At 38.9% G+C, this 21,762-nt stretch overlaps 2 protein-coding genes across 3 annotated transcripts; both read left to right on the forward strand.

Annotated features, from left to right (window-relative positions):
- Positions 1–2,041: 2,041 nt before the first annotated feature.
- On the forward strand, positions 2,042–15,896 carry bcap31 (B cell receptor associated protein 31). Of its 2 annotated transcripts, none has more exons than XM_087782102.1 (8): positions 2,042–2,064; positions 9,313–9,411; positions 10,203–10,303; positions 10,435–10,579; positions 12,910–13,045; positions 15,086–15,212; positions 15,289–15,389; positions 15,479–15,896. In XM_087782102.1, the coding sequence occupies exons 2-8, from the start codon at positions 9,320–9,322 to the stop codon at positions 15,503–15,505; spliced, it is 729 nt and encodes a 242-aa protein (XP_087638228.1). In that variant the 5' UTR covers positions 2,042–2,064; positions 9,313–9,319; the 3' UTR covers positions 15,506–15,896. The 2 variants fall into 2 exon arrangements, with proteins under 2 accessions (XP_087638228.1, XP_087638227.1); XM_087782101.1 differs by lacking the exon at positions 2,042–2,064 and adding an exon at positions 8,291–8,430.
- Positions 15,897–17,550: 1,654 nt separating this feature from the next.
- On the forward strand, positions 17,551–19,276 carry LOC148059481 (ER membrane protein complex subunit 3-like). Its single transcript, XM_087781427.1, has 5 exons — positions 17,551–17,662; positions 17,720–17,801; positions 17,863–17,942; positions 18,754–18,836; positions 18,904–19,276. The coding sequence occupies exons 1-5, from the start codon at positions 17,551–17,553 to the stop codon at positions 19,030–19,032; spliced, it is 486 nt and encodes a 161-aa protein (XP_087637553.1). The 3' UTR covers positions 19,033–19,276.
- The last annotated feature ends 2,486 nt before the right edge of the window (positions 19,277–21,762 follow it).

The raw sequence follows: 21,762 nt of genomic DNA on the forward strand, positions 1-21,762 counted from the left end.
GTGAGAAAAATCTCTTTTTTTAGTGTCTTTTGTTTTTGTTTTTTGATGTCTCATCATTTTAGCTATTTTATAAAGGCTTACTAGTTTGTTTTTTTTAAAACTAGTACTCGCAATTAAATGTGAGAAACAATCGATACAGTTCAATGTCGCAATGATACCGTGATGACTGAGGATGAGAGGATGCAGTCGACTCCAGAGACGTGTTGTTCTCAGTGTTATCTTGACCTTTAAAGTATATACTTTATTGAATATTGTTTTGATTGTTTAAGCGCTTTGTGACCCTGGTTTGGAAAAGCGCTATACAAATACAAATTACTTACTTACTTTTAAAGCAAACGTGCACATATCCATGCAGTTTGTTGCAGTTAAACTTCCGGCCACTAGATGGCAGAATTCATTATATCCTCACTCACTGAAGGAACCATAATATTCCACGAGATCCCAGCGACTGAGGACGAGAGGATGCAGTCGACTCCAGCAGCCTTTATAGCAAACATGCAAATATTCATGCAGTTTGTTGCAGTTAAACTTCTGGGCACTAGATGGCAGAATTCATTAAGCCCTTTGTCACTGAAGGAACAATGATATTCCACTAAATCCGAATGACTGAGGACGAGAGGATACAGTCGACTCCAGCAGCTTTAAATGCTAATGTTTCGACATATTTTGATTTCTGCAACACCAGAGTCAAGTACTCGACAATACTACAAATATATCCTGCTTACTACAGTATCACAATATATCGTATCATAGCCCTGATACGTATCGTATCGCCCGATTCTAGTCCCTGAAAATAAAAGTAACTGCTTAATATTGGCACTGTGGATGAGATTCTAATGTTATTATAGAAAATATTACGTTATTTCAAAAGCTTTCAGACAGTTATAATCAATCAGAACAGAAATTATAGGAATTAATTTATTCTGTGCTGGTTCCCCGGACAAGAGGTTCTCATAAATCTCTTGAGTTTCGATCATAGAAGTTTAAAAAAGGATTAGATATGTATATCCTTTTAAATTATGTTTAAGTACTGTCTGGTTTAAACTATTTTTACATCGAATTTAAAAGGCTACAAATTAAGAGATTTTGAATTTGCTAAAAAATATTGTTTTTTTATTTATAATTCGAATTAAAATATACAACTATATAATGTAAAAATGAAAATATTTCGTTTTTAACATCCATTTTTTAATACAAAATTCTTCCTTTATTGGATTATTCAAAAATATAATTTATTGCCTTAAAAGAACAACTCGTACTTGTGAACTGTTTAAGGAAGTATATGCTACTTTTTAAACTCTTGTTTGTGTATTTCTTAACATAATGTCATATGTAGTTTCTTCAACTTTAATGGTTGTACTTTTTATGTTATTAAAAATTGTGTTTTATGTAGAATTCTATTTTATTAAACACATGTTTGTACCTTGCAGTGTTTTATGTAAAGTCAACATAGAATCTAACTTTTTGTTAGTTTTCTCATGATAAAATGCAAGAATTAATCTTAATAAATCTTGTTACTTGTCCCTGAATGGAATCAACATTTCTGATCACGGTCCAGAAATAAAGATGAAGTCACAGCCAGACAGAGAATCAACCTCTTCCATTTTTCATGACCGCCTCCATAAAAAGCTCCGCAGATGTGACAAAAAAAAAAAAAAGAAAAAGAAAAATCTGACGTTAAGTGAAAACGAACACATGTATTAATGATGATCCGGGGCTGAGTGGCCGTGGAATATTCTATGTCGCCTCCTACTGTAACTATGACCTCACCGTGTGCGGTGATGTCATCCCTGAAACACTCTCAGTCAGAGATCACGGGGATGTTACCAAGTGATGCTGTGAACCAGAATATCTCAAAAAAGTGATGTCAGTGTTTATTACAGTCCTGGGCGTCATGTGACCCCCCTGTGGGAACGTTTGACTCCCGTCTGTCTGCCAGAGAAAATCAACTTCTAATGACCAAACAAAACAACTTGATGATGAAAACTCCCCTTCGTGGACGATCCGTCACAACCTGCGGGAGCCAAACCAGACGTCCCGTCTAATCGTGTTTCCCGGGAGCAGGTGAGCGATAAGTGAGGTTTCTGACGTGGTTACCAAGAGTCTAATGGGATTGAGCTCATCCGTGATAGACGAACACGCATCAGACCAAATATATATTCTCTGAAAAAAAAAAGTCGGAGAGGTAAACAAGTCCCCGGGGGCCCCTCCCTGGCAACAGTCGAGCAGGTTCGAGCTGCTGCATCATTTATGACCCGCCCCGGTCACATGACGACCCGGGTTATGTTTAATAAATGAAGTCTGGTCACCATTTAAAATCATCTGGTTTGCTCAGACGGACGGCGGCTTCATTGTTATTGCAGTCAACATCAGAGAGGAGGAGGTCAGCGGAGTTTACGAGGCCTGGAGCCGATGTTTTGGTGTCGCAACCGCGTCGTGTTCTGGAGCGAAAACTGAAATCTTAGCTTTAAAAAAAACTTGTATTATACCTAAAGCCGAAATAACCGCATTCTGAATTGTTATCAATCTAATTATAAGTATTTACTAAAGCAATATATTGTTTTTATTTCAATTATTAGTGTAAAAAGTAAAATAACTTGATTTTTTTTATTTACAATTAACATGAAAATATTCACATATTTTCTGTTGCAATTATATGTCTGGCCTCTAGATGGCAGCAGTCATTACGCTCTCCACAGCTAAAGTAAGTCATTCAATTCATTTCAATTCAATTTTATTTAAAGTGTCTCATCATAACAAAGTTATCTCAAGACACTTTATAGTTTAAGCCTAAAGGTATGTAAGTAAGTAATATTTGTAGAGACCAGGTTTAATAAAATCGTTGCAATGACTGAGGACGAGAGGATACAGTCAACTCCAGCAGCTTTTAAAGGTGATGTTTGGACATATTTTGCTTTCAAAATAAGTGAAAGTAGTTACGACTTCGTCAAGAGTCATGTGGTCTGTAAATACTGCAACACCAGAGTCAAGTACTCGACAATACTACAAATATATCCTTGTTACTAAAGTATCACAATATATCGTACCTCTGACCCTGTATCGTGATACGCATCGTATCACCATATTCTTACCGAAACACACTCCTATCCCAAGTTTTCTTTAGCTAATTTTAACTAGTATTTTTTATTTTAAGAAGGAAAACGTTAGTAGATTTTACTTAGACATGTGTAAAGCTAAGGCATGTTGGCCAAATCTGGCCCACCTGTGTTTTGTTCATGGACTGCAAGAACCTTTCAACACCAAAATATTAGTTTAGTAACAAAAACTAGATCACCTGCAGCAGTGGTTCTCAACCCTTGGACCAATACCGTTCTGTGAGGCATTTGTTAAAAATACTTCCTCTTTTATTGATTTATTTCTTTATACAATCAGTTTTATTTTGAAAAATGATGGTATTTCCTCTGAATTAACATAAGCATGTGACTTTTGACACGTCAAGACACTTGTTTCAGTCAAGTTTACTCAATAAAATCAACCTGTAAACTAGTAAAAAAAATGAGTGAAACTATATATAGGACAGTCTTGTTGCAGAATTACAAGTATTGAGCTTTTGCTGATTCAGCGTTTTGATGTATTTTTCACTTTATTTGAAGGTCATTTTGTTTTTTACTGAAGGTCGGTGGTGAATATAATGCTAACATTAAACCCGTCTGGGATGCATTAAAGGTTGTGGAGCCTGATTTGAATGTATGTTTGAAGGTAGTTTTGTTTCTTTATAATTCAATCGAAACTCTTTGATCAAAACAACTATTTTTAATCAAAACAAAAGTTTCTTCAATCAAAAAAGGTTTCTTTGATCAAATATAATGACAAACATTTCTTGTGGGTGAGAGAATATTAGAGGCTAGTTTCCTGAATTCAATATATTTTCATCCTCGGGTGTTTCTCCGGACTCATCAAAGTGCTGACTCATGACTTCATGACTCAACTGAGACAGTGAAGCTTTTATGATTTTTCAATCAGTCATGAAATGAAATCTCCATCCAGTGTTTGGGTGACACAGGAGGACTCGTCCTCGGATCAATGGCCCTGATCGTTACCTCTTTATTACCACCTTCTGTTCATTTATGTATTTCTGAGATGAAACCGACGTCTTCCTCTGAGAGTCGAGGCTCGAAGGAACCGCGGCAGAAGGTTTGTTCGTCTAGATTTGTAAACTATCTGATCCATTTCTCCTTCCACTCATCCAATCTACATTCATTCATTCATCCAACCATCTAGAAACCAATTCATCCATTCATTCATCCATACATCCACTGCAATTGGATCCATTTCCCTCTAGTCATACAATCTTCATTCATTCATTCATCCAACCATTTCACAGCCGTTTATCCATCCAGAAATTACAAAATCCATCCATTCATCTATTCATCCATGTATCTTTCACACCATTCATCCTTCCATACATCCGCCAGTATCTGATCCATTTCTCCTTCCACTCATCCGATCTTCATTCATTAATTTATCCAACCATTTCACATCCTTTTTTCCATCTAGTTGCCAATTCATCCATTCATTTATCTACTGCTATCTGATCCATTTCTCCTTCTACTCCTCCAATCTACATTCATTCATTCATCCAACCATTTCACACCCTTTTATCCATTTAGTTACCAATTCATCCATTCATTTTTCCACTACTATGTGATCCATTTTCCCTCTATTCATACGATCTTCATTCATTCATTCAACCATCCATTTCACATCCTTTTATCCATCCAGCTTTTACAAAATCCATCCATTCATCTATTCATCCATGTATCTTTCACACCATCCATCCTTCCATACATCCACTAGTATCTGATCCATTTCTCCTTCTACTCGTCCAATCTACATTCATTCATTCATCCATCCACTAAAATCTGATCAATTTTCCCTCTAGTCATATGATCTTCATTCATTCATTCATCCAACCATCCACTTCAAATCCATAGAACCATCCATCTAATCACCAATTTAGCCATTCATTCATCCATACACCCATTTCAATATGACCCATTTTCCCTCTACTCATACGATGTGATCCATTTCTCCTTCTACTTATCCAATCAACATTCAAGTCATCCAACCATTTCTCATCCTTTTATCCCTCCATCCATCTAGTAACCCATCCATGTATCTGTCATACATCTGACAGATCCTCTCATTGTGTATTTCAGTATTTGTGTTTTTTCCCTTTTTATTTTATTTTATTATTGTAATTTGTATATTTTTTGCTCTAAATTTTGAAATCCAAGAATGTTGTGTCATTTGTTATTTCCAATGAAAATATTGCAAAACTAACCCAGACACACATTCAATAAAATATGTTGTGTATATATAATTCTATATGCGGTTTTCAATAAAGTTTTTTGTTTGTTTGTTTGTCTCATCTGAACAGAGGAGCACTTACTATACCATACAAAGTGTGTATCTAATTCCTCAAAAACTTCCTTGATCCAGATGGAACTCAAGAACGACAGAGAAGTTGAATCACTTATCAATGACCCATTGAGAAACAATACTAAAATATTGATTAAAAACCTTTTTACATATATATAAATGCATCAACTGTTGCAGTACATTATGGGACTTTAAACAGAGTGTGTGACACGGGTCAGATGTAGCTCAGGTGTGACACCTGTTTTTCGACTTCTCGACATGTTATTCGAGGCTCTAGTGATACGTTTCTCCTGCTCTTCCAGTGAATAGTATTCAACCGACTCACACTAGTGGTCTCACCCTTGACTGTCCTCTTTACTCCAGGTCTAAATCTGTGTCAACCCCCCCTCTCTCTCGGAGATGTCCATTCTTGCTGCTGGTGGCTGTATTTCCTAATCTTTTTATCCATGCACCATGACTCAAACACACACTCCAGCAGGACACATTAGCCGCTGTGTGAACTGCCGGGGCGCTGCCAGCATCAGGGGTGCTGCACACTCCTGATAACAACACACTCGGGGGTTTCGCCTCTTTGCCTTAATGCTCGGCTAATCGATGGCTCCCAAATATCCTCCTGTTAGAGACGATGACGCTGGAGTGGAATATTCAAGACGCGGGACAGAAGGGCTGTTGTGTCACGTCCGTGTTCTCCCACTTCATTCTCGTGTTCATCCGTTTATCCTCCTCTCTTCATCACACCATCCACTTATCTCTCCCTCTCTTCTCTCGCCTCTCGTTCATCTATTTTCCCCCTTATTATTTCTCCTTCCTCGCAACCTTGGTCCTGTTCCCACCTTCCTTTCTTCGATGACCTCTCCATCCGTCTTTTTACAGTCACTTCATTTGCTCTTTGCTACCATTGGGTTTTTTCTTTCTTCCCCCCTTCTGTCTATCCTTTTCAAAGTCATTCGTCTGATTTAATGATAAGTTTTCTTCTATCTAACCTTCCTCAATCTTTTCCTTTCTTTATTCTTTCTCTCTTTCTTATGTTCTTGCTTTTCACTTAATGAATTGGAGTTCACTTTTTCCTTCCACTCACCCTCCCATGAGTCTACTTTTATTTTGATGTTTTTTCTCATATGCTTCCTTTTCATCACTCCCTTATTATCCCCCTTTCTTTTTTTCACGCAACTCACTTTAAATCCATCCTTCTTTTTCATTTTTCTATTTTTTGTATCTATCTATCTATCTATCTATCTATCTATCTATCTATCTATCTATCTATCTATCTATCTATCTATCTATCTATCTATCTATCTATCTATCTATCTATCTATCTATCTATCTATCTATCTATCTATCTATCTATCTATCTATCTATCTATCTATCTATCTATCTATCTCTCTATCTCTCTATCTCTCTCTCTATCCATCCATCCATCCATCCATCCATCCATCCATCCATCCATCCATCCATCCATCCATCCATCCATCCATCCATCCATCCATCCATCCATCCATCCATCCATCCATCCATCCATCCATCCATCCATCCATCCATCCATCCATCCATCCATCCATGATTTTGTAAAACACAAACAAAACAAGACGATAAGGTTTGATTTATATGGAAAGAAATCGAATAATTTCGTTGTGTGTCAAAACCAGACAGACGCTGACTTCCTGCTCATACTATTCTCCACTGCTGCTATTAAAATATTACTCTTTCATCCAGTTCTCTTATTGGTCCGGGCACAAATCTCTAGCAGCCAATGAGAGGTCTCCATCGCACTCCCTTAACTCCACGCTCTGCTGGGTGACTGGGAAGAGAAACCCTCCTAACAAGGTTTATGATGTGGTTTAGGGGAACTAGAGGAGGGGGGTCGGCGGAGGAGGTTTGGTGGCGGTTATATATAAAACAGGGTCAACAACAGAGAAAGGAACAAATAAAAGTATACAACCCGGAGACTGAGAAAAGGCCTTTATGAGAAGTGAGGATTTTATGAGAGAACACTGTGGGTGGTTTTTCTGCTTTATGAGCAACTGGGACAGAAGAGTTCTGCTCGCATATTTTTAATAGTGTGTAGAGATGTTTCCTCGCTGAGAATCATGCTTCTGTTTCCAACCACACATGCAATGGAAAAAAAACAGTCTATAACCGATGCAGCCTTGTTTTTTTAAACTAGTGACTAGACATTGGTGGACGCACTTCCAAGATGTCTGACTCGGTCATTTATAATGAGAGGAAGTATTTTTGAGGAACGCCACATTAGATGCAGTGTAAACAAACAAGGGTAGAATGTAAAGAAAGTAAACAAGTGTTGTTTTATTCAGAAATTCCAAATAAAAGCTTGTATATCTCTGACTAAACGGAGATGAAAAAACGATTTTAGGAATAAGCATGAAGCTTATTGAGCTTAAGCTTGAAAGGTAGATATTTTCAAGACTTACTTATAATATTTTAATCTGCTAAATGGCCACAAATGGAAAATAAACTCTTCAAGTGAGTCTGTCTTGTGTTTATTGCCCCACAATGTTCTGTGGACTTTGTCTCCCTCTGCTGTGCAGTAGCACCACGCACACGTAAAACATGGTAGAACTTATACGGTTTTTATTTACTGCTAAATTATTTCATTTATATATATATTTTTTGTAAAGATATTAGTTCAGATTCTGATTTAATTGGTCAATTAGCAAAAAAATAATGGAAATTCAACAAAACCGGTAAACGGGGAAAAAGCCCTTTTTTTCTTTTGATAATAATTTTCTTTAAATGAAATCATAGAAAAATACAAAGAAATTTGATTTATATTTTCGAAACAAGTTTCTTTTTTTCTTTTTTTTTACTCTGGCGTTGCCGTAGTTTCTCTAGCGATGCGCAGCCAATCATGTGACGGGATGAGCTGGCGTTTTAGACCGGAAGCAGGAAGTGCGTTTCGTCTTCGCACTAAGTGAGGCTAAGCTACCTGTTCAGTCCAGGTGTGTCAATTCCACCGTAAATTCTAGACGTTAGTCTTTTAAAAAAGTTAATACCTGGACTTTGCAGAGGTGAGTTTTAAAAACAGACTGCTCCTGCGCCTCTGTTATTGACATTGCTAGGCTTAGCATGCTAGCTGTAACTTTTTGTCAACACACTGGGTCGCCAATGCAGAGAAACGTCGTCGTGAAGTTTAAAATGCAAAGATAAATGTTCTTATTTGTTTATTTTGTTCATAAAACTAGGCTTTAAAAGTGATATTATGACACAAGAAGCCCAAGGCGCGCTCGAGTTGTCTTAAGATGAGTCTTAACAAACTTCATAATGTTGAGTTTTTCTTCCTTGAATTGTTTGAAAAATAAAGATAAAAATGTACATTATTATACATCAAGACATTTAGTGGTCAGTACTCAGAGTCATCCAGCTAAGAAAGTCTATATTATATAAGGGAGATAATTTGTTTTTCTGTGGCCTGAGTAAATTCAATTACAGTTGTTTTTAAAGCCAAATTCCACCATCATTGGCTATAACACGATTTAGTTCTAAAAAGAAAAAACCTTCAAGAGTTGCTGACATGTTGCAGCATTGCATGATACAGCTGCCACGCCCCCTGTCGTCACTAAGCAGTGACTCACCTTTCAGTTGTTATGCTATCAATAATGTTTAAATTCACGTTTTAAGATGATTTATGTGATCATTTGATTATAATCTTATAGCAAATCATGTAAATGTAAACACGTATATTCACAAATCAATATGACATGATCATTTCTTGCATAGATACAAGTAGACACTTTATTTGTGTATAAGCTACAACAGCTTTAACTCTTCATAATAGGAAGCAATGTTTACTATTGGTAAAGGTAGACCCTTCGCAAATGGTTAAATATCCACACTCACTTTTAATGCGTTCATCAAGAACAATAAACTTAAATAATTGTTGTTTGTTACAGAGTCACGATGAGTCTGCAGTGGACGGCTGTGGCCACTTTCCTCTACATTGAAGTATTTTTGGTTCTGCTTCTCTGTATCCCTTTTATTTCACCAAAGAGGTGAGTCTTAACCAAGTCTTCCAGGTATTTTTACTTATTGAAATTAACCATTTTGAATAGTAAACAAATGAAAATGTTACGTAACGAATGTATAAGTATAAGCTTTTTTTTTGTGCATTTAGAATAACCTGCTCTCTTCGTGTTCAGAATCTGGCCTTATCTACCTTCACCCCCAGGTTTAATGGTACTTACCGGAACACAGGGCACCTATGTGTCTCTGAGATTAGCTCATGATACGTCTAACCTCCTGACTCACTGAAATACAGTTATCTCTGATTACCTCAGAACAAACTGCTTTAGCTAAAATCGAATTAACATGCATTATACCATCTGTAGAGCTGTTTGTGAATGTTGTTTTGAATGTTGTTGGTAAGATGGTTCAACTCTTAAACATCATACATTCTTCATTACATATTTATACTGTATATCAGGGGTCTCTACTGACAAGTCCATTCTAGTCAAGACTGGGCTGCAGTTTTTTGTGTGAATTCGGAGTTATGTGTTATTTTAATGAATAATCTATTAAATTAAACTATATAATCAAAGCTAGTATATCATGGCACGGTAGCAAATTGCCTGTTGAAGAGTGAGTAAACTGTTTGAGACCCCTGCTGTATATCCCTTTTCACACTTGAACAAAGCTCGTAGTGAAACGTCTAAGCAAACTGACATGTGAACATAACTGTAGTTGCTAAATGAAACCACTAGATGTAGCCAACACCCCGGATTTACCAGCTGATGACGTTCAACCGTTTCACTGCTTGACAATGTTGTTTGTTTCGTTCATCCAGGTGGAATAAGATCTTCAAGTCTCGCATTGTCCAGACCATCGCTCTTTATGGAAACACGTCGTTCATGGTGGCCATGGCCATCTTGGTTTTCCTGCTCATTGGTATGTTTGACAAAACATGTAAATTGAGTGTCAACGGAATCTTTGACTAAGAACAACTAAATATTGAGTATTCGATGAAATTGAAGTCCTGCAAACCTGGAATTTCGCCTGATGTTTGTCTTTATGTGCAGATGCCTTCCGAGAGGTGAGGAAGTACAGTGTGACAGAGAAGGTGGATCTGACTAACAACCCCACAGCCGTCGAGCACATCCACATGAAGCTGTTCAGAGCTCAGAGGAACGAGTACATCGCTGGTTTCGCCCTCCTGCTCTGCCTGTAAGTTAACGCAACGATGCTACGTCACCAACACTCAGGAGAGTCTTTAACAACTGTCTCTTAAATAAATAGGTTCTAAGAATCTATGTCAGTGACTACGGGTGTGTATTGGCAAGAATCAATACCATACATGTCACGGTAAAGAGGTAGTGATGCTACATATTGGGATACTGTAGGTGCAAAAATCGTAACTGCTTTAATTAGTTTTGAAACATAAATGTGGCCAGGAATGGGCTTTAAAAGTCGATGGAATTGACTGTATCCTCTTATCTTCAGTCATCACCGGGAGCTCGCACAATTTCATAGGTCATACATGCAGAAGACCTGACGACTGCTGCCATCTAGCGGCCAGAAGTTTAATTGCAAAACGAAAATTAACTAAATGATTAATTAACCTGAATAATTGTAAATAAAATTAATCCTTTTTTTATTGAAATATAAACCGTAATTTAACTTTTTTTTTTTAAATAAAAATAAAAAGTTTTAAAACCAAAAGAAAGCAAGAATTTCTTCAATCAATAGTCGTGTTGCATTTTTTTCACGGTACTGTAAAGATATTAAAGTTTATCAAAGTTTTCTTATGCCACTATCGGTGACCTGAATTTAAAATAATGTATTTACAGTGTGTGTCTGCAGTACAGTTGCACAACGTGACAACTTGACAGAGCTAAAAGAAGACGTTGACAGCAGTGGAGTAACTGTGCATGCCTTAGTGTGTGTGTCTTACCATTGACAAAACCCCTGTCGCAACACACTCTCAACTACCCTCTGGTAGAATCTGGAGTTGTCACTTTATTTTAGTCCACTCACCCTGCCACAGATGGGGTCAAACATGGTCTGTGGTGTACAGGACAGGTTGCGTTGCGATTGGAAGACCATGTCGCTGGAGGGCGTGGATAGTTTTTCTGTATTTGGTCGGACCAGAGCGACAGATGGAGGGGAAAAAATGGCTTTGGAGTCAATAGTGTGGTCTCCATCCAAGGTCCTTGAGATGACATTTGAATGTTGTTTCAATCAAAAACATTGTCAATCAAAGACGAGGGTTTGAAACCTTTTTAGTATTGAAAATGTTGTCTTTGATTGACAATATATTTGATTGAAGTCATCTTTTTTTATATTATAAGAAGGAAATGTGTGTCTTTATTATTTAATCCCCCACAAAAAGTTGCTTTAAGTTTTGTTATTTTTTTTGGTTACATTATTTTTCTATGGAAACAACTTTTTTTACATAGCTACCTTCATGTATATTATAACTACACTCTTTTTTTCTCCTGAATTCTTATTTTCTTAACACATGGATAACTTGAAACATCATACGTCTTCACAGAACCTCATGAACTTCCAGGCCTGGGAAGATGTGTTCATGTGTCTTGATGTATCGTACATTAGCCGCTCCATGTTGTCTTTATCCAGGACACTGCTGATCTGACCCAGTTCATATTTGACCCGTCTCTTGTTCAGGTCCCAAAGCTCCTTCAACGCTTATTTATGTTGCACTTCAACACTACATTCCTGTGTTTCACCAGAACAGTGCAAAGGTACATCAGTGCCGTGTTACAGTCTTCAAACATGCTGGGTGAAAGTGTTTCATACGCACCCTGAGAATTTGCTCGGCGGCCAGAAAATGCATCTCAATCCCTTGTTTGGTTGGTTCTGGCCCCCTGCTGGGAGCCGCAGCGATGGATCCGGGTGTTCGGTGTGAAGCAGCTGCACTGTGACTCAGCCCAGCATGTGACCAAGCAGCTGCCAGAGAGCACAGACGTGTTGCACTCTCACAGGGTTCCATGTCCAACTTTCTCATGCTTGTATTGTAGCCATGAAGGTCCAAGGATTTGTATCGTTATTTCATCACATTTGAAAAGAGCAGTTTCTGAGGCCTCGACATTACAACATCATTACGAAAGACGAAAACGATGCGTATCATGATATCGAGGCAACGATACAATATATGTTGATACTGTAGTAACAAGTATATAGTTGTAGTATTGTCGAGTACTTGACTCTGGTGTTGCAGTATTTACAGACCACATGACTCCTGATGAAGTCATAACTGCTTTCATTGGTTTTGAAACCAAAATATGTCCAAACATCAGCTTTGAAAGCTTCTGGAGTCGACTGTATCCTCTTGTCATCAGCCATCGACGGGGACCTCGTGGGATTTCATTGTTCCATTAGCTGTGCAGGACGTAATCAACACGAAAATGATTCGATGATGACAAAATTCCACAAGCTTTAAGTTAAAAAGTTCAGATTAAAATGGTGTTTGAATTGAGATGCTTCGGAGGACGTTTGATGCACTAAAGTGTTTTTTTCATGTTTTTCTTGTGCAGGCTGCTGCGCCGTCTGGCGACTCTGCTGTCCCAGCAGGCCACACTCTTGGCCTCCAATGAAGCCTTCAAGAAGCAAGCAGAGGGCGCGAGCGCCGCCGCCCAGAGGTTCATGGATGAGAACGAGCTGCTGCAAGAGGTAAAAAACCCATCATCTACTCACTCTTGCAGTTAGTTTCCTTTCCTCTAGAGGGCAGCGCTGACCTGGGACGGCGTCCTAACGTTAAATAACCTGGCACATCGTGTGGTAACCTGACCTGGGTTTGTGTGGCCTGAAGAGATCACTTAGTCCTCGCGGGCTAAAAGAAGAACGCAACTCATGAGCATGTGACCCACAACAAACACACACACAAGCCTCTGATTCATCCTCAGTGATTACATGTCCGTGATTAACGACGCACTTCCAGACCGCTGACCGTGTTTACGTCGTCAGTCGAGTTGATCAACTTTCAAAGAAGTCATGTTGTTGCTCCTCAACAAGATCTTGTCCGGAGCTATATGTGCTTAACATGTGCACCGGTCGGTCATGTATCCACGAGTACTTTTATAACCTCGGCTAGATTACACGTCTGGTGCCACGGCTTCATAAAATACAAGTGTATTCTGTTGCATGTGTGTCGGCCCTCGTGCCTGCTGCACACTCGCGGGTAGATTTGATAAATGAAGGTGTCGTTTATTTTTAAAAAGCTTTTCGATTTGTGTGTCGAACAGGCTGAAACCGGCTCTGACCGGTCATTCAAAGTGGCCCGCTTGATAAACGATAAGATAAGGGACACAGATGATTGATGTTAATGGCTATAAAAATATTAATAATTATTAATAAAAATAAAAGTCAGGTGGTTGGAAATGTGATACTGCTTGTTAAATACAGTTTGGTAAATATACAATTTGATCAGTGTGACCAAGACTTTTTGAAAGATTTTTTGGCCGCTTGCGTGATTGAGTTCGACTCCATTGATTTTTAAAGTCACACCATTTGAGGAAGTTGAGAATTTAATTAGTTTTATTTAGTGGTCAAATATTTAAAAAAATAATGTTTTATTTGATTGAAAGTCTGGGTCGTATTGACCTTCATGACTTCCTCAGTGACGGCCTTAAAAATAAACACACATTTAGATGGTTTTTGACACACAGTCGACAAAAGTAATGTTTTTTCCAACCAGCCTTGTTGTCAAGAAACCGTTTCCACATGGTTTGGTTCAGATAAAGAACAAACGCTGTCTTTCACTGGTGTGAGCTGCTACTTGTCACGTTTTTTTTGTCTTGATCTCTGGTGATTTTATGACTCGCTGGTCACAAGGAGGTGTTAGTTTCAACTTCCCGCCTCAGAAGATGGTTTCAAAGGTCCCTGGAGCGTCTCGGTCCAGAGACCTCGTGCTGCTGGACCAGGTTCAGAGGGCAGTAAAGTGCAGGTTTTACGAGCGCGAGATGAACCTGCAGCTGTTGCCCTCCATCATCGCAGCAGAAGGTTCCAGAATCAAATGTAATATCATTGTTGGTTTCTGGAGTCGCACTTTAAAAGGTTTTTATTTGTGATCTGTCCAGGATCCTCCCATCCTCCGCCCTGTGTAGCTGGGACAAGCTCCAACCCCTGAATTCTAGTTACATTTTTTTTAAATTCCCCGAATTACATTGGAACACATGTTTTGGTATTTTCTGATTTAATGCAAACTACGGGTTGAATTATCGATGACGCGGCAAAACTTTGGTTCAGTGCACGTAAATGGGGTGTGGATTACAAACGTTCCTTCTGACCCGCAGCTGCTTTTCTGACCCGGCAGCATGTGACGCGATATAAATACAGAGAAATGTAGGAACGTCTTCAGATTTCTGCACCGATTTCTACATTTGTTTCATCGTCTCCGTGATCAAACATGTCGCTTTGGACCTGAATAAGTGTTCAAAAGTTTTTATTTTAGTTAATACTATTGTAATTTTTCTTCCGAATACTATCGGACCGTGGAGCTTAAGAGTAGAAGCTTTATTATACCTGCTGAAAAAAGTATTTTTCCGTTTTTGTCATGTGTCAAAATACATTTTAAAAAGCAAGATTGTGGTGTTTTTGAGGGAGAAATCAAGTGAGGGTGGAGTAAAAGGTCCATAATGCACTGCAACAGTCGAGCTTCCTGGCTGGACACTTGTTGACCGTGAGCTACAAGTGAGTCTTTATTGTTCTTAGAAACTGCGCGACGCCGGGGTGGAGCTCCCCGAGGCCGGCAAGAAAGGCCCCGGAGTTCAGGAGCAGAACAAGACCCTGAAGGAGGACGTGAAGACCCTGAAGGACGAGCTGCAGACCACCAAGAAGGGTGAGCGTTTTATTTGCCTTCACCTCGTTTCTTCAGGATCACATCTGAGCCTGAGGGATGTTGGTTTTCTCCGCAGCTCTGCAGAAGTCGGACAGCGACGTCCAGGCCATGAAGAAGCAGTCGGAGAACCTGACGGTGGAGTACGACCGGCTGCTGGAGGAGCACAGCAAACTGCTGGTAACACTCTTTTGACACGTCGTTTCTTCGGGGTACGAATAAAGCTTTATACAAATGTGTAATGCGTGAAACTACGCTTCTCCCCGCAGGCCACCAGCGACAAGAAGTCCGACTGAGCCTGCACTTCCCGACATCTTCACGCCAACAATCTTCTGCATCAGGGTTCCTCCTCTTCATTCAAACTGCTGAGATCAAGACCATCTTCTCGCAGCTTCACGGCTGTAACTTCTCTCACCTGCAGATCCACGGTTTGGAATATTGTTCTTGTTGACATAGTTTACCTTGACGGCTGCACACGGCGCTGCCCATCATTCCTTCGAACACTTGTTTTATTTCGTTTATTTGAGGTTTAAACTCTCGCTTACACGTGCGTGTCGTGGTGACGTCGCTTCTTTCTACCTATTTTCTCGCGTGTTGAAAAGAAAGTTGTTTAAAAAAAGAAAAACTGTCTCGATGCTTGTAACGTGTCGCGTTCAGTCGCTGAAATAAAACTGTAGAGAAACTTCACATTTTGACTTTTATTTAAGAGACTAATGTATGGTTTCTTGTTCGGGGATCATGTGAAGAAACCCATCAGACTCAAGGACTTCATCACTCATGTGGGGTCACATGACCAGTGACCGCTAAATTATGACCAGAAACCACTATATTATGACCAGTGACGTCTATATAGTATAAAAGTACAAAGCTGGGTCTCGTAGCAAGTAGACCGGAAGTCTTCATTGTTTTTAAAAGACAGCCTCCCATGATGTAGAGCGCGTCACAGAAGCCGTTTCTAGTGAGGTTTTTATCAATTTTAGTTCATAATTTTGCCAGTTTTCCATTTTTCCCGGCGTTCCTACTGGACATTATAATATCTGAAAGAACTCCACTTACCGTAATAATTTACTTTAGTTGTCAGTTTAATAATCGGTGCAGGCACGTGCACACTCACAGACGCCTTGTGCGCCTTCTTGACTCGGAAGCCAAACACATTTTCCTGGAACTTCAGAATCCGAATACAGACCCCTGCTCTGGTTCTGTTGGGAGTCCGCAGTAGACGTTCTTCTCCTTCCGACCCAAGCACCTTTCTGGATAGATTCTTCCTCCTCCCTCGGTTCTCCAGGTAAGGCGGTTAGTAACCGCGGACTGAAGTCTCCACCTTACCCTCTACCAGCCTTCTTCGCTGCTTGTTTACGGAAACTCTCACCGAAACGTCCTACTTCGAATGTGCGACTTTACGGTCCGGGCCCGTCCAAGTCCGCCATGTTAGCTTCTGTTTGGCGATGGTGGCCGATTTTTCCGAGTTAAATGTTCGCCTGATATGACTGGAGTAGCGACTTTTACACATCAGTCAATTTTTTGACTTGTTGGCAGGGGCTCCTGAAGTCAATAAGTAGCTTAAACAATCAAAACAGTACCCATAAAATATATGTAAAAGGTCAAGACACCACCTAGACCAGGGGTAGGGAACCTGGTCCAGAAAGAGCCGCAGTGGGTGCAGGTTTTTGTTCCAACCGATCAAGCATGTACAGTTTAACCAATGAGGTTTCAGCTGAACAAGCAACACCAGACTGACAATCAACTGATTACACTCCTAAGACACCTGATTGGATAAAATGTGTCCTCTTGAATGGTTGGAACGAAAACCTGCACCCACTGCGGCTCTTTCTGGACCAGGTTCCCTACCCCTGACCTAGACAAACACAGGAGTTTTAAAAGTGCTTTTCTAGACCAGGGTCACAAAGCGCTTGAACAATCAAAAGCAATAGACTGTTGTGTATACCTAAAGATTTTAAAACTCTAAAAGGTCAAGACATAAGTCAAACACGGGAGTCCCAGAAGATTAAGGAAACAACACCTGCACAAATAAAAAGGTCTTAAGATGTTTCTTGAAGGAGTCAGTAGATCATCAAACACAGAGGGAGAGGAAGATCCTTCAGAAGTTTAGGAACAACAGCATTGAAGGATTTTTCTTCCCTGGACAGAAGCGTGTGCGCAAAACCATCAGTAGGTTCTGATCCACAGACCTCAGAGCCCGAGCTGGGGTGTAAGGCTGGATCAGATCACTGATGGAAGGAGGAGCCTGAACATGGATAGATCTGAAAGTAAGAACCAGAATTTTAAAATCGATCCTGAAAGATCGATTGGGTCAATTGAGTTTGAGTTTGCTCTCTGGTCCATGTCAGACACCAGCATGATGACGGACATGTTGAAGGGAAACCTGACCAACGTCCTGCCCATGATTGTGATTGGCGGGTGGATCAACTGGGCCTTCTCCGGATTCGTCATCAGTAAGTTCCTCTTCTGAAGTCAAACCCAAGTCGGTGGATGACGATGTTCTCCTTCAGCGAAGGTTCCGTTCCCTCTCACGCTGAGGTTCAAGCCGATGCTGCAGCGAGGGATCGACCTGCTGTCCCTGGACGCCTCCTGGTGAGTATCAGGATCTGGACTTGAACCTGTCGGAGATGGTTTGACACGCGTGTGTTTTCAGGGTCAGCTCGGCCTCCTGGTACTTCTTGAACGTGTTTGGACTGAGGAGCATGTACAGCCTCATCCTGGGACAAGATAACGGTGAGTCGACGACTGTCACGTCTGACTCAAAATAATACCAGAACTGAAGATTTTTCTTTCCAATTGCTGTTTACAATATTATTCCTAGTTTAACACATCATTTAAATACATTTTTTCTTATCTTTTCTCTTTTTTATTTGTCCTTGTTTAGGGAGTTGGTTTTATATGTTTCATATTGCTGTTATTTTCATGTTTAATTTAAATAACATTTTCTTTTCTTCTATTTTCTGCAGAATTAGATCGTATTTCCAACAGAATTTAATTCCATTTTTTTTTAATTAAATCATATTTTCTTAAGAATTGAATTGTATTTCCAGCAGAATTTATTTATATTTTCTTTAGAATTAAATCATATTTTCTTAAGAATTAAATTGTATTTCCAGCAGAATTTAATTCCATTTTTTTTTAGAATTATATCATATTTTCTTAAGAATTAAATTGTATTTCCAGCTACATTTATTTATATTTTCTGCAGAATTAAATGTAATTTTCTTTAGAAAGGAAATTATATTTTCTGCAGAATTAACTAAATAAAGTTTGTATTTCTAATGAAATATTCCAGTTTATTTTATGGCTTTTTTCTCATTTAATTCAATTTATTTTATTTTGGAAAAATATATGTAACATTTATAGTTTATTTTCTTTGGAATATTTGAATTTTGTATAGAATCAAATTAACACTAAAAACTATTTTTTTTATGTTTACCCTCATATTAAATTAATTATTTGTCACCTCTTTTTTTAACTTAACGGTCACTTTAAGTTTTATTTGTTGTTATTAAAACGTCTAATATTAACTGCTGTTTTGTAGCTGCCGACCAGTCGCGGATCATGCAGGACCAGATGACCGGCGCTGCCATGGCGATGCCCCCCGACCCCAACAAAGCTTTCAAGGTGAGATCGTGGGCAGTTTGATGATTGGATCGTGTCACGTGACCTCTGCTCTCCCGTGTTGCGTCAGAGCGAGTGGGAGGCTCTGGAGATCGTGGAACACAAGTGGGCGCTGGAGAACGTGGAGGACGAGCTGATGTCCAAAGACCTGCAGTTCGGAGCCTTTTTCAGCCAAGACATGAAAGCCACCGTCTTCTGAGATCAACTCAAGAACCTCCAGAGAACGACCTTCGACGCCGCCGTCGTGCCTTATGAACATCTAGATGTGAAAGTGTGTGTATTTAAAAAACGTGTCAAATCAGTTTTAAACTCTCGAAACATCCGTGATTGTGTGGAAATGATGTCGATGTGACACTGGTTTGATCAAGAATGTGTTTTCAATCATCACTTCGTATTTTTCCGTTACTTTTAGTCATGAAAACGTGCAAATAAAAGTGGTTATAATAAAAGAATGCAGTGATTTTGTCAGTTACAATGAGAGAAAAAGAAATGAATGTTCGTCTAATTCAAAGTTGAATTTGATTGGATGAATGTTGGTAGTTCAGTGGGCGGAGCCTACGAATTGTCTAAATATATATAATAAAGACAAAATTTCTAACTGCAATAAAAAATAACGTAAAATAATTTTATTAAAACTTTTTTTTATATATATATTTAGGTATAGTTCGACATAAATTATGAATTTGACATATTTCTATATATAATAAAATATATATTATATACATATGTTAGCAGTGTGAGATATAATGAACTTGTAGAATCATTCATGTCATGATTTTTTATCTCAATGTTTTTGTTGTATCTAATTGAACAGGTTTGTTTAAAATAAAAGGAGGAATATCACAGTGCAAATGTATCCATGACTGAACTATTTTCAATAAACGTACTAAAAAAAGAAAGTTTCTTGTTGCTTCATCACCGACGACTGCATCAGCTGGTTCAGCGTCTGCAGTAACTTCTGCAGCACGTTATACATTATTCATGTTTGGATTTATTTGTGGAATTAAGAAGATAAATGTGACTCACTGAGACTACAAAGTACAAACAGTTAACTAAATATTTCAGGATTTAATAACTGACCTTTTATATTCAGCTTTGTTTCAATAAACACTAGAGGACATGAGAGCTTCTTCTTTTCGACGTCAATTCAATGCTGAACCTTTAACTTCACTTCAACTTCAGTGTCATGTGAGTCTTATAACTTAGTTTCTGTGGCAACATCTCAGCCTTCGTGGTCGAGTGGTTACAGTGATTGTTCTTTTTTAAGATCCGTGACCTCTTATGACCTGGGTTCAAGTCCACTTATTTCCTTCACCTTCATAGTTGACTTGTTATCTAGGACCTGAGTGACTGTTCTCTTGTGATCCTGCAGGGGGCGACACAAGCTGAACAAGTTTTATTATTTCAATAATTCATCTTCATGTTAATGAAACTTTTGTTGACTTCTCTGTCTTCTATTATTATCACCATCATCTTCTTCCAGAACTTCTAGCTCAGTGACTAAGTTGCCTGCAATTTTGGGTTTTGCAGGTTGCTGGTTCAATTCCCAGATATGTCCTCAACACTTTTAACCACTTTAGTCTACTCTTTGTAATGAGTTCAACTCCCAATGATGCATCTTTGACTTCCTGTTCACTTCACTTTAACTTAACATTTATTTCACTTTTTCACTTCAACTTCAGTGTCACCTGGTCTTATAAGTTATCTTCAGTGGCAACAACTCAGCCTTTGTGGTCGAGTGGTAACACTTCTTGTTCTTTTTTAAGATCCATGACCTCTTATGACTTGGGTTCAAATCCACTTATTTCCTTCACCTTCATGGTCGACCTGTTATCTAAGACCTGACAGGCTGTTCTCTTGTGATCCTGCAGGGGGCGACACAACCTGAACAAGTTTAATTATTTAATATTTCAATGATTTGTCTTCATTTTGATTATATTTCGTTGACTTCTCTGTCTTCTATTATTATTTCCAATGGTTCTATCAAGAACTTCTAGCTCAGTGAGTTAGTTTGCTGCAATTTTCAGTTCTGAAGGTTGCTGGTTCAAACCCCACTCACAATTTTAACTACACAAGTCTACATTTAAAGTGTAAAACTGTTAATTCAGCAGTCATCATAGTATCTGCTCTGGTTGAGTGGTAAGAGCAGTTGTCACTGCTTCATTGTGAAGACCACATGGTTGTGAGTTCAAATCCCACCTACCTCACTTTTACTTTTATCACTTCTGTCCAAACATTCAATATAAATATATCCTAATCAAATAATTATGTGTGGACAGTGGTGGTTCAGTGGATAGAGCAAAAGTCCCTGCTCATGTGTGAAATCCAAAGGTTGCGAGTTCAAATCCCACTGTTCCACAAATCAGAGCGGAAACCCAAACATATGAACACTGATGTGTTTAAAGTGAGCTAAGCTGCGGCGTGACGGTTGAGACATAAATGAAAGATGGTGGACAAGGACAAAAGAAAGATGGTGGACAAGGATAAAAATGGCGGACAAGGACAAAAGAAAGATGGTGGACAAGGATAAAAAATGGCGGACAAGGACAAAAGAAAGATGGTGGACAAGGATAAAAATTGAGAAATGATTGAAAGTGCAAAAAGTAAAGTAAAAGATTTTTTTTTTTTGAAAAATGTATATTTTTCTTTTTTTTTTCTCCAATTTTCTCTCTCCAATCATCCACCTCACTCAGCCCCACTCACCCTTGTACCAACTCACTCCATCTTTTGTCCATTCTAGGACTTCATGCAAATGTCTGAACACATCATATGTTTGGGTTTCCGCTCTGATTTGTGGAACAGTGGGATTTGAACTCGCAACCTTGGGGACTTCACACATGAGCAGGGACTTTTGCTCTATCCACTGAACCACCACTGTCCACACATAATTATTTGATTAGGATATATTTATGTCGATAATTTCAACAGA

Source organism: Callionymus lyra, chromosome 19, assembly GCF_982586985.1.
Source record: "Callionymus lyra chromosome 19, fCalLyr1.hap1.1, whole genome shotgun sequence".
Lineage (NCBI taxonomy): Eukaryota > Metazoa > Chordata > Actinopteri > Syngnathiformes > Callionymidae > Callionymus > Callionymus lyra.

Bases quoted from the DNA above. Each gene is read 5' to 3' on its own strand.
- bcap31 (XM_087782102.1), top strand. From the start codon at position 9,320: ATGAGTCTGCAGTGGACGGCTGTGGCCACTTTCCTCTACATTGAAGTA. The intron at 9,412-10,202 runs GTGAGTCTTAAC...TCGTTCATCCAG, and splicing joins CCTTTTATTTCACCAAAGAG to GTGGAATAAGATCTTCAAGT. The intron at 10,580-12,909 runs GTAAGTTAACGC...TTTCTTGTGCAG, and splicing joins TTCGCCCTCCTGCTCTGCCT to GCTGCTGCGCCGTCTGGCGA.
- LOC148059481 (XM_087781427.1), top strand. From the start codon at position 17,551: ATGTCAGACACCAGCATGATGACGGACATGTTGAAGGGAAACCTGACC. The intron at 17,663-17,719 runs GTAAGTTCCTCT...GTTCTCCTTCAG, and splicing joins CTTCTCCGGATTCGTCATCA to CGAAGGTTCCGTTCCCTCTC. The intron at 17,802-17,862 runs GTGAGTATCAGG...GTGTGTTTTCAG, and splicing joins CTGTCCCTGGACGCCTCCTG to GGTCAGCTCGGCCTCCTGGT.